The sequence below is a fragment of the Vidua chalybeata genome, chromosome 29 (genome assembly GCF_026979565.1).
Source record: "Vidua chalybeata isolate OUT-0048 chromosome 29, bVidCha1 merged haplotype, whole genome shotgun sequence".
NCBI lineage: Eukaryota > Metazoa > Chordata > Aves > Passeriformes > Viduidae > Vidua > Vidua chalybeata.
Window position 1 is genome coordinate 411469 of NC_071558.1, and position 13287 is coordinate 424755.

Consider the following 13287-nt stretch of genomic DNA (forward strand, 5'->3'; position numbering starts at 1 on the left):
GCAGCACCTGCCTGGCTCTGTTGTCCCCAAAGCCCCTCAGGGACGTGGGAGCATCACAAATTCTCAGTCACTTTTATTCCAGCACCCACAAATCCGGGAATACGGCTTGGAGCGTCCCGGGTCCCTCAGCTGCAGGTGATGGGGGACATCCCCTCAATTCCTGAGCTGGGATAAACAGGGATTCCTGCTCCCCTGGCTGGTCACCTGCTCCCCTGGCTGGTCACTTGCCCTGGTAGCCCCCGGCCTCCAGCATGGCCCTCCTCCGCACTGTCTCCTTGGCCACGCTGTGATTCAGCCTCCGCAGCCGCTCCTGGACACAGCAAAAGTCACCTGTCAGCACCTGGGGGGGGCTCTGGGACCCTCAAAACTCCTGTGCCCCCTCACCTGGGCATTCTGCAGGATGTTGTTAACCAGCACCACGCGGCGCCGGGCGTTCAGCAGCTTCTTCACGTAGGGGTCGAGGTCCAGCGCCACTTTCTGGTCCTCGTTGATGCGGCAGAGCTCTGGGGAGGGGTTTGGGTGAGCCCCCTGTACCCTCACGCTGAGGGGGACAGGGGTGACCCCCCCCGGCTTTGGCTCACCTGTGGCCAGGCTGTCGATGTGCTCCCGCAGCTCCACCTGGCTCTCCCTGTGGAAGGGGGACAGGTAAAACCCTGGATCCACACCCCAAATCCACCTCTACATCCCCAATATGGAACCCAGCACCCCCCAGCCACCAACGCCAAGAACTGCCCACCTCACGTACCCCCAAAGCCCTTCAGCCCCAAAATTCGCCCTCACGTACCCCCAAAGTCCTTCAGGCCCAGAACTCGCCCTCACGTACCCCCAAAGCCCCATAAAACTGCCCTCCCCGGCTCTACCTGCCCCTCAGCCTTGCAGCCCGGCCCGCCGCGCCCCGCCCCGCTCCCGGCCCGTCCTGCCCCGCTGCCGGCCGCTCTCCGTGGCTGGACCTGACGCTGTGGACGTGGCGGTCGAGCTGTCGCACCGCGGGCCGCAGGAACTGCAGGAGCCCCTCAGCAAAGAGCTCCCGCGCCCCGGGGCCGCTCCCCGCCGCCATCTTGGCCCACAGGCGCCGCGGGGGCTACTGGGAAACTGAGTCCGCGGGGAGAGGGAGAGGCCGCTTCCGGTGCGCGCCGCGGGGGCTGGTGGGAAATGTAGTCCCAACGTGCAAGGGCACAGCTGGATGCACATCTGAAAACTCATCTGGCGGCACATCTGCAGCGCTGAGCGGCCGTCAAAGGCGCCGGCACAATCAGGCCAGAGATTCCAACCCCATCCATTAAATAATGGTTAAAAACAACATGGTGTTGGTCCTTTCACCTTGTTGTTTCGGCTTTAAAATTTTTTTTTTGTTTATTTTCATACAAAAGTTAAAGCAGGAGGTGAAAATCAGCGCTGAGGGCCGCACCACACCCAGGCCACAAACACCCATCCATTAAATAACCGTTAAACCAACACATTTTTGGTCATTTTGCTTCATTTTTTCTTTTTTGCCTTTTTTTTTTTCCTCTTTTTTGGCCGCTCCTTCCCGGAGTCAGGCGTGGGCATCGGGCAGGGCGTGCAGGACGTGGTCGAGCAGCTGCAGGGCACGGTGCAGGTGCACCTCGATCCAGCAGGGCGTGCAGGTGATGCTGGCCCGGGGGTAGTCAGGCCCCCAGCCCTTGACGAAGCTCAGCCTAACGAGGCACAGGCGCCGCAGGTCGTCCACGCCGAGCCCCGCGGCCACCGACAGCCCTGGGGGGGGTGGCACGGTCAGCACGGGGGTCTCAGCCCGCCCTGTGGGCAGCGGGGGGGGGGGGGCGTCACAGGGGTCCTGTCACCGCTGTGGTCACTCACCGATAGCCGGGGCAATGCCACCCACCGAGCCAGGCCCGGGGAGGCTGCCAGCCACAGCGGCGGCCTGGGCAGTGGCCGCAGCCTGGGCAGTGGCCGCCTGCTGCTGCATCTGCCGGTGGCACTGGCGCAGGTCAAATACCTGGGGGGCCACGGGGGGCACCCCTGAGCAGGGTGGCTTTGGGGTGAGTGGTACCCTGGGGCCCACCTCTGCATGCTCATGGGGGTCCCCCCATCCCTGAGGTCCTTCCACTCCTAAAATCTGGGCCCAGAACTCCCCCCAGCCCTCCTGGGCAAACCCCTGAGCAGGGGTGGGGGTACTTCGGCAACCCCTTGGGGGTGCCCGTGGGGGTCCCTCCATTCCTGGGGTCCTTCCACTGCCTAGAACACCCTAAAATCTGGGCCCAGAACTCCTGGGGGGACACGAGGGGACCCCTGAGCAGGGGTGGGGGTACTTTGGGGCCCCCCTCAGCATGCCCAAGGGGGTCCCCCCATCCCTGGGGTCCTTCCACTCCTAAAATCTGGGCCCAGAACTCCCCCCAGCCCTCCTGGGGACCCCCGGGGAGCCCGACCTTGATGTGTGCTCCGGGGTACACCTTGTGCACAGCGTCCCCGGGGGCTCTGCCCGCCTCCCTGTCCAGGTAGAAGCTCTGCACGAACACGGCGTGGTCGCTGCGGCAGCGCATCCACACGTCTCCCTCTCCTCGCCGCTCCAGCTGCACGCCCTTCCCGATGTGCAGCCTGGCCGAGAGCCTCAGCACGGACCCCCCAGACCCGCCCTGGTCCACCTGCCCAGGCCAGGCCCCAGCTTCTCCCTGTTTTGCCCTGATTTTCCCTCATGTTCCTCACTTCCACCCTGATTATCCCCCACTTCTGCCCTAGTTTTCCCTCCTGGCCCCCTCTTCTCCCCATTTCCCCCCTTTCTCCTGATTTTTCCCCTTTTCCTCCTCCTGCCCTGACTATCCCCCCTTTCCCCCACATCCCCATTCCTCCCTGTTTATCCCCAACCCCCCCACCCTGATTACCCCCCTTTTGCCCCCCATCCTTCACCCTCACAGCCCCTGTGCCCCCCTGCCCCATTACTCCCCACCCTCCCCCGTGCTCCCCATTCCCCCCGACCCACTGTGCCCCCAGTGCCCCCCTCACCTCCTGCGCCCTCTGACCCACTGAGCCCCCCATGTCCACCGTGCCCCCTGCCCCATTACTCCCCACTCTCCACCCTCTGACCCATCGAGCCCCCCGTGCCCTCCATGCCCTACTGTGTTGCCCATGCCCCCCTGACCCCCTGTGCCTCCTGACCCACCAAGCCCCCATGGCCCTTGACCCACTGTACCCCGCTGACTCCCTATGCCCCCCCGATCCCCCATGCCCCCCATGCCCCCTCTGACCCCCCGTGCCCCCGACCCACCGTGCCCTCTCGCTGGCCGCGCAGCGCTGCACGTTGGAGAGCTGCCCCAGGCAGAAGCGGGCGCCCCCCGAGGGGTCCACGTAGCCGTCCACCACCACGGAGGGGCAGCTCGAGGGCACCTTGAAGATCTCCCCCACCTGCACATCCTGCTCGAAGTAGGCAATGGAGCACCAGAATTCCGGCCCTGGAAGGGGGCACATGGGATTTTTTTTGGGGGGGAGGGTCACGGCACCCATGGGTGTTAAGGAGGGAGGGGGGCACTCACCAGGGTGGGTGGACATGGGGGGCTGGAGCACGGGGGGCCCTGGGAGGGGCAGAGAGGGGGTCAGCACCCTGAGGATCCCCCCCCCAGCCCTCGCTCAGTGCCCCCCAAACCTACAGCAGTGGTTGGGGTGGTGCTGGGGGGCCTGGGGGTGGCTCTGGCTGCTGGGATGTTGTAGTGGGGGGGCCTGCGACCCCCCCAAACTTGGGGTGTAGATGGTGGCACTGGTCCAGCTCAGCGGTGAACCTGCAGGGGGGGACACAGGGGGACATAAGGACGGTCCCACCAAGGGGGTCGGGGGGCAGTGGGGTACCCCCATACTCACTGTGGTGGGGTGGTTTGGGGTACCCGTTCTGCGGGGGGGGCTGTGCTGGGGGGTCCTCGGGGTGGGCCAAGGGGTCCTGGGGGGTCACTGTGGGGGAATATGGGAACAGGGGGGTCATGGGGGGTCATTGCAGGGTGAGGGGCTCAGGGTGATGCCTCCAAACCCTCACAGGGTCGGGGCTAAGGGGGGGGGGTCTCACCTTGGGGCACCATGGGGAACGCAGAGTAGGTCCGGGGCACACGGGGGGGCTCAGGGGGCCGCCGGGGGGGCAGCGCTCGGTGGGGCCGGGCGGGGGGCTCGGCCCCCGGCTCCCGACGGGCCGGCAGCTCCATCTGCACACAGTCATGGACAAACTCCTCCTTCACCGGGCGCGGGGGGGGCACTGGGGAGGGCGGGGGACACACACCGGAGACCATGGGGGGATATGGGGACCCGCTGCCGGGGGCTGGGCTGGCTCCGGGGTGGCTCCCCGCCGGCCCCGGGCCGGGGTCTCACCTGTGCTCTGGATGCTCAGACCTGCGGGAGAGGGGGGGGGGGGGGGGGGATTAGGGGTGCCGGTGACGCCCCCTTGGGAACCGCCCAACCGGGGGTCCCGGCTCACCGCTGTCGGGGGTCCCCACGCGCTCGTAGTGGTAGGGGTTGACACAGACGCTGTCGCACTTGAGGTCGAAGGCGAATTGGCAGAATTGGACGGGTTTCAGCTCGTTCTTGTGCAGGTCGGGCCAGCGCCAGAGCCGGGCGTAGATGACGTGGGGGAACCCCTTCCTGCCGGCCACCTGCGGGGAGCGGGGGGGGACACAAAGGGGGAATGAGGAGATGTGCCCCCCTCCCCGGGATCCCCCCCAGCCCCCGCAGCACGGAGCTGGCGCCAGGCCGGGGGTTCCCCCCGCGCTTCCCGGCTCCAGACATAACAAACTCCCCGTCCCTCCCCGATCCCCCCCGGCCCAAGGCTGCCAGACACTGACTCACCGGGCAGGGCGGCGCGGGGCACGCCGCGGAGGGGAGGGGGATGCGGCCAGGGGACCCAGCCACTCCCACAGCGTACGGAGGGGGCTCATGGGGCACCCAGCACCCCCAAACTTAGGGTGGGTTTACAGGGGGTGTCACGGGTCGCTTGTGTCCCCTCCCAGCCCGGGGGGTCCCCACGGGGGGCGGCCACGCCGAGCCCCCATGCCGGTGGTACCTGGAGCCGCCCGTCCAGGGTGCGCTGCACGGTGACACACTGGCCGGGCTGGGCTCCTCCAGAGGTGACAGCGGCCACGAGCGCGTCCAGCTCGTCCCTCTTCTCCTTCAGCTTCCTGAGCAGGCTCTGGATGGCGCGGCGGGCGAAGGCCTCGCTGTCCCCTCCCTGCCGGTGGCACAGCAGGCTGTGCACGATGCCGGGGCCGCTCTCACTGCCCAGGGACATGGCGCTGCGTCCCTGCAAGGCACGGCGTGTCCCCGCTTGTCACCCTGCTGCAGGGCATACCGAGCCGCGTGCTGGCACGAGGGACGTGTGTGGCACCGGGAAGGTGGCACTCTCCAGGTGACAAAGCCATCTGTCACCCAAAGCCTGGCTTCCGTGGTCCCTGGCTGATCGCACGACCCGAGTCCCAGAGTTTGTCCCCAGCTTGGGGAAGAGGTGAGGTGACGGGACACACTTGGGGTGTCCCCAGCTCCCCATAGCAGCAGAGCCACAGCTGGTGGTGGCACCCTGGCATCAGGCTCGGGGACAGCGGTGTCCCCAGCGCCTGGCAGGGAGCAGGGCTGTGTCCGTGCCCGGTGCCACGGGGACAGACCAGCTCCCGCTGCCGCCGCCGAGGCCAGACTAAACAGAGCCCAGCCTGGCGCCGCTCCTTAACCCCTCTCTCTCCCTGGCTTCTCCCTTTCCTGCCTCCCTGCCAGACCCTGCTCACGCCAGAGCCTGGATGCAGCGCTCCAGAGCTTTGGAAAATCCTTGGGATGGCGGCAGACACAACAAACCGCTGGTCCCTGCTCCTTATCTGGGACTGTGAGGGAGCCTGGCTGTCCTGCCAGCACCCTCCGCGTGTCCCCCTGTGCCGAGCTCCTCCAAGATGCCATCTCGGTATTGGGGGCACTTCCAGGGATGCTGGAGGGACCCCATGGAGCCCCCCGTGGTGGGGGTGCGACCCTCAGCCCCCCGCTAGGCTCTGGGGTTCATCCCGGGGATCTCATCCCGGCTGCTGCCTCAATGCCAGCATTCCCTGCTCCCTGCCCATTCTCTGCCTCATGTTTCGGGGCTAAAAGCAGTGGAAGAGGGGACCTGGGGTCCTGCTCCCCCCAGGAGCTGCATCCCAAGGCTGCTCCAGGAAAGCCTGGAAGGGTCAGAGCCATCTCCGTCCCTCTGCAGAGCTCAGCCCGCTCTGGTTTTGGGGGAAGCTGGGGTGACCAGTGGGGCCAGACCTGGCCCCATCCTCACCCCGCATCGCCCTGCCAGGAGAACTCCCGGCTGATCCCTGTCCCGAGCCCCAAAGCCCGTCCCACAGGGATGCTCCTGGCACACCACGGGGCACGGGAAGGTGACAGGGATGGCGCAGGGGGTTTGAGGAGCGATGGGCTTCAAGGAGGGGACACAGTAGGGACCCCCAGGGGACTGATGATGGCTCAGGCTCTACTCACCTCCACTGCCCCCGGCTGCCGTCACTCGCGGCCCGGCTCCCGCCGCATCTCCTCCGGCTCACGGTGGTGCTGCCGTGCCTGCAGCCCCCTGCTTTTCCCTCAGCCGTTCCCTCAGCCCTTTCCCTCAGTCCTTCCCTCAGCCCCTTCCTCCTGCCCTCAGCCTCCTCCTCCTGACCTCAACCCTTTCCCTCAGCCTCCCTCACCTCCCCCCAGCCCTCTCCTCCTCCTCCCGGCCCTCTCCCCGGTCCCGTTCCCGCTCCCTCAGCCCTTTCCCAACTCCGTCCCTACAATAACAAAAGGAGCGGCCGGAGCGCGTGAGGCGCCGCCGCGCCGCAGCCAATGGCAGCGCCCGTGACAGCCGGGCCGCGCCCCGCCAGCCAATCGCAGCCGCGCTTTCACGGCGCGAGCCCCCAGACGGGCCCCGCCCCCGGCGCCGCCGGGCCCCGCTCCCACCGGGAGCGCCGCGGGTCCCGGCCCCGGTCATCCCCCGGGAACGCCGCGGGATCCGGTCCCGGTTATCCCTCGGGAACGCCGCACCGGGAAGGAAGCAGGAGTTGGTGGATTCTCTCTTCCTTCTGCCCCTGCGGAGTAAACTGAGGAAAATCCCATTTCCAGAGAAAAGCCCCACACACAGCTTTGGGAATTCTCTCTCCTTTAAGTAACCAGAAATGCAAGACTCCAAGGGAACAGGAAAACTTAAAGCGTGGAAGGGGTGGGTGATCAAATCACAGACCTTTTAGTCACACTGGGTTTTAAAAATTCATCAGTTTTTTTGGATGGGGTTTGGAGCCTGTTCTGGAAAAGAGGCATTTTCACTTCACTGTCCTGGCTGAGTTTTCTGTCCCTGCCTCTCATTTCTTTAAAATGCTTGAACCACACAGAAACACAGCGCCAAAAGAACTCAAACTTCAACCCCTCAAAATCCACTAAAACAGGGAAGTTCTCCACCTGCCCCAACCCCACAGGGATTTTTGGTGCAGAACCAAAGGATCTGTGAGGAGAACAGCAGCCAAACTCGGGCTCTTCCTGCGGGGAAGGTGGTTAAACTGAACTCCAGCAGGGAACATGGACATTCCAAAACATACATGGGCTGATCCCAAATATCCAATAAACCCATCCCAAAACTCAACCAGAGAGCTCCAGAGGCACACAGGGATCTGGTCCCCAAGCCATGGATGCATCCCTGGTGCTGCCAGCAGTAGATTCTCCATGGCAGATCCATCCCATCCGGGAAAAGCAACCAAGAAGATCCCCCCCAAAAGAACAATCCAAAAAAAGTTTAATACAACAGAGAGTATCAAAACATCGAAGAACACACTAAATCTGAATTCTCCATCGGGGATTCCCCCCGCAGCTCCCGATGGAACGAACCCCCCCTCCCCCGGCAGTCCCGGCCCCTCAGTCGGTGGCCTCGGGATCCGTCTGTGCCATGTACGCGTCCAGCTCGGCATCCAGGTGTCCCTTGGTCTTGGACATGTAGGCGTCCAGCTGGTTGTCCAGCTGCTCCTTGGTGAGAGCGGGGCGTGCCGAACCTCTGCCGCGGCCCCGGCCTCTGCCGCGCCCGCCGAAGCCGCCCCGGCCACGCCCGGCCATGCCGCGCCCTGCCCAGGGACAAAACACTTGTCACCGCCTGCGTCCCGGGATTTCCCACCCTGTGGATGACCACAGGGGTGTCTGACTCGTGGATACACTCCCAGCTCCTTCTCGCTCCTCGGAGCAATGAGGAGCTTCCTGAGAATTCCTCAATGCCAGCCTAACACCGACATCTGGTTGCTGCGTTTCCCCTCCCAACCCCTGCTGAGCTTCAGTTTTAAAAATAACCAAGTCTTGGATAAACGGTTTGAATTCCAGGCTTGGAGTTCTTGGGGCTGCAGGTTCCAAGCCCCAGCCTTAGCCAGGACAGAAGGATCCCAGCTGAATTATTCCTGTTATTCCCAGGCCCGGGCACTCACCTCTGCCACCGATCCCTCCCCGGCCCATGGCGCCCCGGCCCAGGCCGCCTCTTCCCAGGCCACCGCGGCCCCTGATCCCGCCTCTCCGCAGGCCCATCCGGGGGGCGATCCCTCTCCCGCCGCGCAGCAGGCCTTGACCTTCAGTGGAGAAGCCAGAAAAGCGGGATTTCAGCCTGCGGAATGGCGTGCAAGGGGCTGGAGCGGGGATGGCGGCGGACTGACCTCGGAGCGCGACCCCTCCTCGGATCATGGCCCGGGCGCCGCGGCCCCGCAGGGCCCCCCGGGGCATCCCCCGCTGGCCCAAGGCCAGCCCCCGGCCCCCCAGGGCTCCGCGGGCCAGCGTCCCTGCCGGCCGGCCCAGCCGTGCCTGGATGTTGCTCTTCCCGAGGCGTTGCTTCAAGCTCTTCTGGAAGAGAAGATTTGGGAGGGACAGGAGTCATGCAGCAATCTGGGATTGGGGACACAGGAGGGACACAGCGCTCGCAATGGAGGGGTTGTGCCTGGAGTCCAGGCCTGCATTCCCAATCAGTCAGCATGGGAGCCGGTCCCGCTGCTCCTCGGGGAAAAACCACCACAGCAGCGGCTACCGAGGGAGGGTGGGATTTTAGGGGCTGTCGCTGCCGTGGGACTGCGAGGTGAAGCACTCGGCAGCTCCCTGACCCTGGGATGAGCCATTTCTCTGGAAAAATAGAGAGGAGACATCAACAGCCAGCACCCAACGCCCCCACACCAACGCCGACAACCAGGGAATGACAACTCGTTACCAATCTGAGGTAAAAAGCCAAAATTTTCTGCAAGTCCCTCCCAGGTACCTCATTTTTAGGATCATGGAATGCTCTGAGTTGGGAGGGATCCATCAGGATCATCCAGGCCAACTCCTGCCCCTGCACAGACACCCCAAAATCCACCCTGTGCATCCCTGGGAATGGTGTCCTGGAGCTCTGGCAGCATTGAGGCTGTGCCCATTCCCTAGGGAAGCTGGGCAGTGCCCAGCACCCTCTGGGGGAAGAGCCTTTCCCTGATCTCCAACCTGAGCACAGCTCCAGCCACTCCCTGGATCCTGTTCTTGTCCCAGGGAGCAGAGATTGGAGCTGCAGATCCCCGAGTCTCCCCTCAGGCTTCTCTGCTCCAGCTGGACACACCAAGTGCCCTCAGCCACTTCAGACCCTTCTCCATCCTCATGTCTCTCCTCTGGACACTCTCCAACACCGTTTTTACACAATCCCACAAGTCTCCAGGTTGGAAAAGACCTCCCAGACTACTGAATCCCCACCTTGTGCCCAGCCCAGGGCACTGAGCGCCACATCAAGGCCTTGCCTGGACATCTCCAGGGGTGGCAACTCCAAAATTCCCTGGCCAGCCCCTGCCAAAGCCTGACAACCCTTCCCAGGAAAAAATTCCTCCAACCTGACCCTCCTGTCAGGGAGATGTGGAGAGCCAGAGGGTCCCTCCACGAGCCTCCTTTCCTCCAGTAGCTCCCCACACTCACCCTCCATCCCCTTTCCCTCTCTGGCCTCTTTCTCTTTCCAGATAAGCTTTTTCCACATCCTGCAAGGCCAAAATCCCTTTTCCTCTCACCTGTTTGAGCTTCAGAGCGGCCTGCACAGACGGTCTGTTCTCCATCTGCTGGGCCAGACGTCTGTTTCGAGCGCTGGCCAGCTGCTGCTGCTGCATGGTGGCCCGGATATTCACCGGCATCGGCTGTTTGTTCTTCAGCATGTTAGTGAAGCTTCAAGGTCGAATAAAACGGGGTTTAATTAAAGCTTAAAACACACAATTATCGGCATTTCACGGTGCTCGAGTGGGGCTCCAGCTCCCATGAACCTTATGCAAAGAGTGGCACTTATGGGATTACGGATCCCTCGCTGGCCGTGAGGCCCGGAGAGGCAGGAATGAGGTGGAAGTTTTCAGTGGGAATGAGAAAGCCGGAGGTTAGTGGGTTTAGAGATGGCAGAAGGGGTGACAACCAGCAGGAAGCGGGGATGGTCGTGACAGGAGGGGGAGAAACAGGACAGCAAAAGCCAAATCAACCCCCAAAAAAATCTGGGAAAAAGAGTCAAAATTCCAGGCCAGGAGGAAGGTTGGGATGAAGCCGTACTCAGCGTCCTCCAGCGCCAGGTTGGAAGTGATCATCTTAAAGCCTTTTCCAACCTCAGGAGTTCCATGATTCTACAAAATTCCACCACTCTGAGCATCTCCTGAATGCCACCCAACTGCTCTCCTGGAATCAGGCCACTTGGGAATTTACGTGGTGTTTTTATTTCTCCATGGAAGAGCAAACACGCAGTGTGATGGTAAATAAAGCTCCTCAGCAGCACCCCAGCAGCTTCCTGGGAGTTGGCGAACAAAACCCACCCCCTAAAAACGAGGGGTTTGGGCTGACAGGGAGGGAAGGAGGCAGCAAGGTGTCCCTGAGCTCAGGCCACACCTCCCCGCAGCACAGCCGGAGCAGAAGCTGCCCCATGGCAGCGTGTTTAACCCCAAAATGCTCAGCGGGAGAGCGGGACACCCATTAGTCATCACAGAGGAGCCACACGTGGAAAAACCCAGCGGAATGACCCACGGGAAGAGCTCGAGGACAGAGAGAGATGGAGGTGAAGCGAAGCTGTTGCCTCTTACAAGGCCCAGAAGGGCCTTCGGGCCGGTTCCAGGGCCGCTGCCGGCCTCTTACAGGGCCCACCGGGGCAGGTGGGACCCTCGGGCGCGGCAGCAGAGCCAAAATACCAATGTCAAAACATGTGGGAGAGACAGGGAGGGTGTGAGGTTGGTCTCTGCTCTTACAACACATCCCACCGGATTTATGAGGCGAATCAACACTAAAGACACGGAGAAATCCCTCCGGGATTTTTGGCCCTTTTAACCTTGCGTGCCGCAGGGGTCGGAGGGTAAGGCGGGTGTGTGGAGGCACCCGCTCGCTCGACGAGGTTAAAAGAGGGCGGAAACCACGGTGGGTTTTTGGATTTTGGATAGTGAGAATTAAGTAAAAAAAAAAAATTATATGATTTCTTAGGAGCTGAAGGTGCCGTTGGCTTCCTCACCGCTCGTTCAGAGACATCTTGGTGGTGCTCTTTAGCACGACCTTCGGTGCTGACTGTGCAGCCATCTTCAGAGAATCTGCAAAACAGGCCCCAAAAGGGAAAATTTAGGCATTTGTTACACGTTTATACCACTAAATACTAAAAACCCCTTCTGTTCTGCCTCCTTGGGTGGAGGGAATCAAGATTAGGGCAGGTTATGTGTAATATATTCTTTTTTTTCCAGTGATTTTTAGCCCTCTGCCAGAATTTTTCCATTTTGATTCTGAGACTTTTAATCCTCTCCCAGTTTCAATAAATCAGGGAGTTCCTTTATTTGTCCCTTACCAAAAATTTATCTTTTTACAGTGAATGCTTCAGCAATATTAGGAGGAAGAATACAAAAATCCAGGAGCAGGATGGCAACCAAATGCCACCTTCGGAGCAAAGATGCAAAACAGAACCCAAGACATCAAATTAAAACAATTATTATGCATTTACATGATTAAACATTGAAAAACTTCTGTTCTCTGTGTAGAGAACTAAGAGTGAGGCAAGTTATAGGTATTGTATTTATGCATTTTTAATGTTTTCTAGCCTTCTACCAGGTTTAATAAAAATGGGGGTTATTTTAATTTACCTTTAGTAAAAATTTATCTTTTTACAGTGAATACCTTATCGGTTTTTTGAGTAGCAACATAAAAATCCAGCTATAAATAGCATCCAAATGCCTTTAGCACATTGACACCTCCACATCTCCCGTGTTCTTAACATGACCAAGGTGCAAATCCCAGTTTTAAGGGCACGGGGAATAAAACTGGGAATAAAAATCTTAGATAATGCTACACAGCATCGTATCCTTTAAAAACATCGAGGTTCCACCTCCCTCAGGGCAGGGATTTAAATCCCCCCCCCAGTGCTGGATGCTACAGAAACACGCTGGGTTCCAACCCCCGAGCTCTGCAGATCGATTTATTAATTTAATTTATAATTAGCAGCAAATTTAACGGGTGGATGACGGTCGGGATGCGCTCACTCTGTAATACCCTCAAAAAACCGCTTTATTGAGAGAATTTACACCCAGAAACGGAGACAACAGAAAGCCTTATTCCTGTTTTAAATTAATATTAATAATTTTATTTTAATATACAGCGGCTTTTCCATTTTGAAGTGGTTTTTAAAGCGTTTATCTTCCTGAGGAAAAAAAACCAAACCAAAACAAAAAAACAACCGCTCCGGCCCCCTCAGGCCCGGCTTCGGAGCCCGGTCAGGGGAAAAGCCCCGACCCTGAGGGGGCTCCCCCGGGCTATGAGGAGACCATGAGGGGGCCATGAAGGGACTCCCCGGGCCTTCAGGAGCGCCCCCCCGGCGCCCCGCCCCCGCGCAGCCGGGCCGGTCACTCACCGAAACACACGGTCGCCAGGTCTCCGGTGGCTCCGGCGGGCGGGCAGGTGAGTGCGAGGTGAGTGCGGGGCCGGTGCGGGGCCGGTGCGGGGCCGGCGCGGGGCCGGGGCTGGCGCTGAGCTCCGCCCGCTCCCGCCGTCGCCGCCGCTTCTCCCTCAGCCGCCCGCGACAAAATGGCGCCGGCGCCGCTCCCGCCCCCGCCGAAATGGCGGCCGCGCTCTCGGCCACGCCCACTGCTGCGCGAGCCCCCCCTCGAGGGGGCGGTGGTTGGTGGAGCCGCGGAGGGGGCGGGGAAAGGGGCGGGACGGAGGGAGAGGCGGGAACGTTCTGGCGGGAGTCGGGGTGGAGTCATAGAGAGTGGTGTCGTCATGGAACCGTGATGGAATCGTCATGGAACCGTCACGGAGCCATGGGACGAGGGAGTCGTGGGGTCAAGGAACCGTGGAGTCACGGAGCCGTGGAATCACGGA

At 61.4% G+C, this 13287-nt stretch overlaps 3 protein-coding genes across 10 annotated transcripts; all 3 read right to left on the reverse strand.

Annotated features, from left to right (window-relative positions):
- Window positions 1-56: 56 nt before the first annotated feature.
- On the reverse strand, window positions 57-1091 carry SNAPIN (SNAP associated protein). The gene is made up of 4 exons (XM_053967238.1): window positions 951-1091; window positions 582-628; window positions 385-503; window positions 57-310 (listed from the first exon to the last, which is right to left on the reverse strand). The coding sequence occupies exons 1-4, from the start codon at window positions 1055-1057 to the stop codon at window positions 221-223; spliced, it is 363 nt and encodes a 120-aa protein (XP_053823213.1). The 5' UTR covers window positions 1058-1091; the 3' UTR covers window positions 57-220.
- A 228-nt stretch (window positions 1092-1319) lies between these two features.
- LOC128801380 (mothers against decapentaplegic homolog 4-like) lies at window positions 1320-6601 on the reverse strand. 4 transcript variants are annotated; one of them, XM_053967220.1, is made up of 12 exons: window positions 6448-6601; window positions 5012-5248; window positions 4430-4604; window positions 4324-4344; window positions 4028-4210; window positions 3829-3915; window positions 3621-3749; window positions 3507-3545; window positions 3242-3425; window positions 2406-2574; window positions 1837-1975; window positions 1320-1734 (listed from the first exon to the last, which is right to left on the reverse strand). In XM_053967220.1, exons 2-12 carry the CDS (start codon window positions 5234-5236, stop codon window positions 1535-1537), a joined length of 1551 nt encoding a protein of 516 aa, XP_053823195.1. In that variant the 5' UTR covers window positions 5237-5248; window positions 6448-6601; the 3' UTR covers window positions 1320-1534. The 4 variants fall into 4 exon arrangements, with proteins under 4 accessions (XP_053823195.1, XP_053823196.1, XP_053823198.1 ...); XM_053967221.1 differs by lacking the exon at window positions 3507-3545; XM_053967223.1 differs by lacking the exons at window positions 3829-3915; window positions 4028-4210; window positions 4324-4344.
- Window positions 6602-7709: 1108 nt separating this feature from the next.
- CHTOP (chromatin target of PRMT1) lies at window positions 7710-13027 on the reverse strand. 5 transcript variants are annotated; one of them, XM_053967229.1, is made up of 6 exons: window positions 12818-13026; window positions 11438-11513; window positions 9978-10128; window positions 8622-8802; window positions 8400-8537; window positions 7710-8048 (listed from the first exon to the last, which is right to left on the reverse strand). In XM_053967229.1, the coding sequence occupies exons 2-6, from the start codon at window positions 11500-11502 to the stop codon at window positions 7846-7848; spliced, it is 738 nt and encodes a 245-aa protein (XP_053823204.1). In that variant the 5' UTR covers window positions 11503-11513; window positions 12818-13026; the 3' UTR covers window positions 7710-7845. The 5 variants fall into 5 exon arrangements, with proteins under 5 accessions (XP_053823204.1, XP_053823203.1, XP_053823202.1 ...); XM_053967228.1 differs by having other exon boundaries at window positions 8622-8805; window positions 12818-13024; XM_053967227.1 differs by having other exon boundaries at window positions 8400-8802; window positions 12818-13027.
- Window positions 13028-13287: the final 260 nt, after the last annotated feature.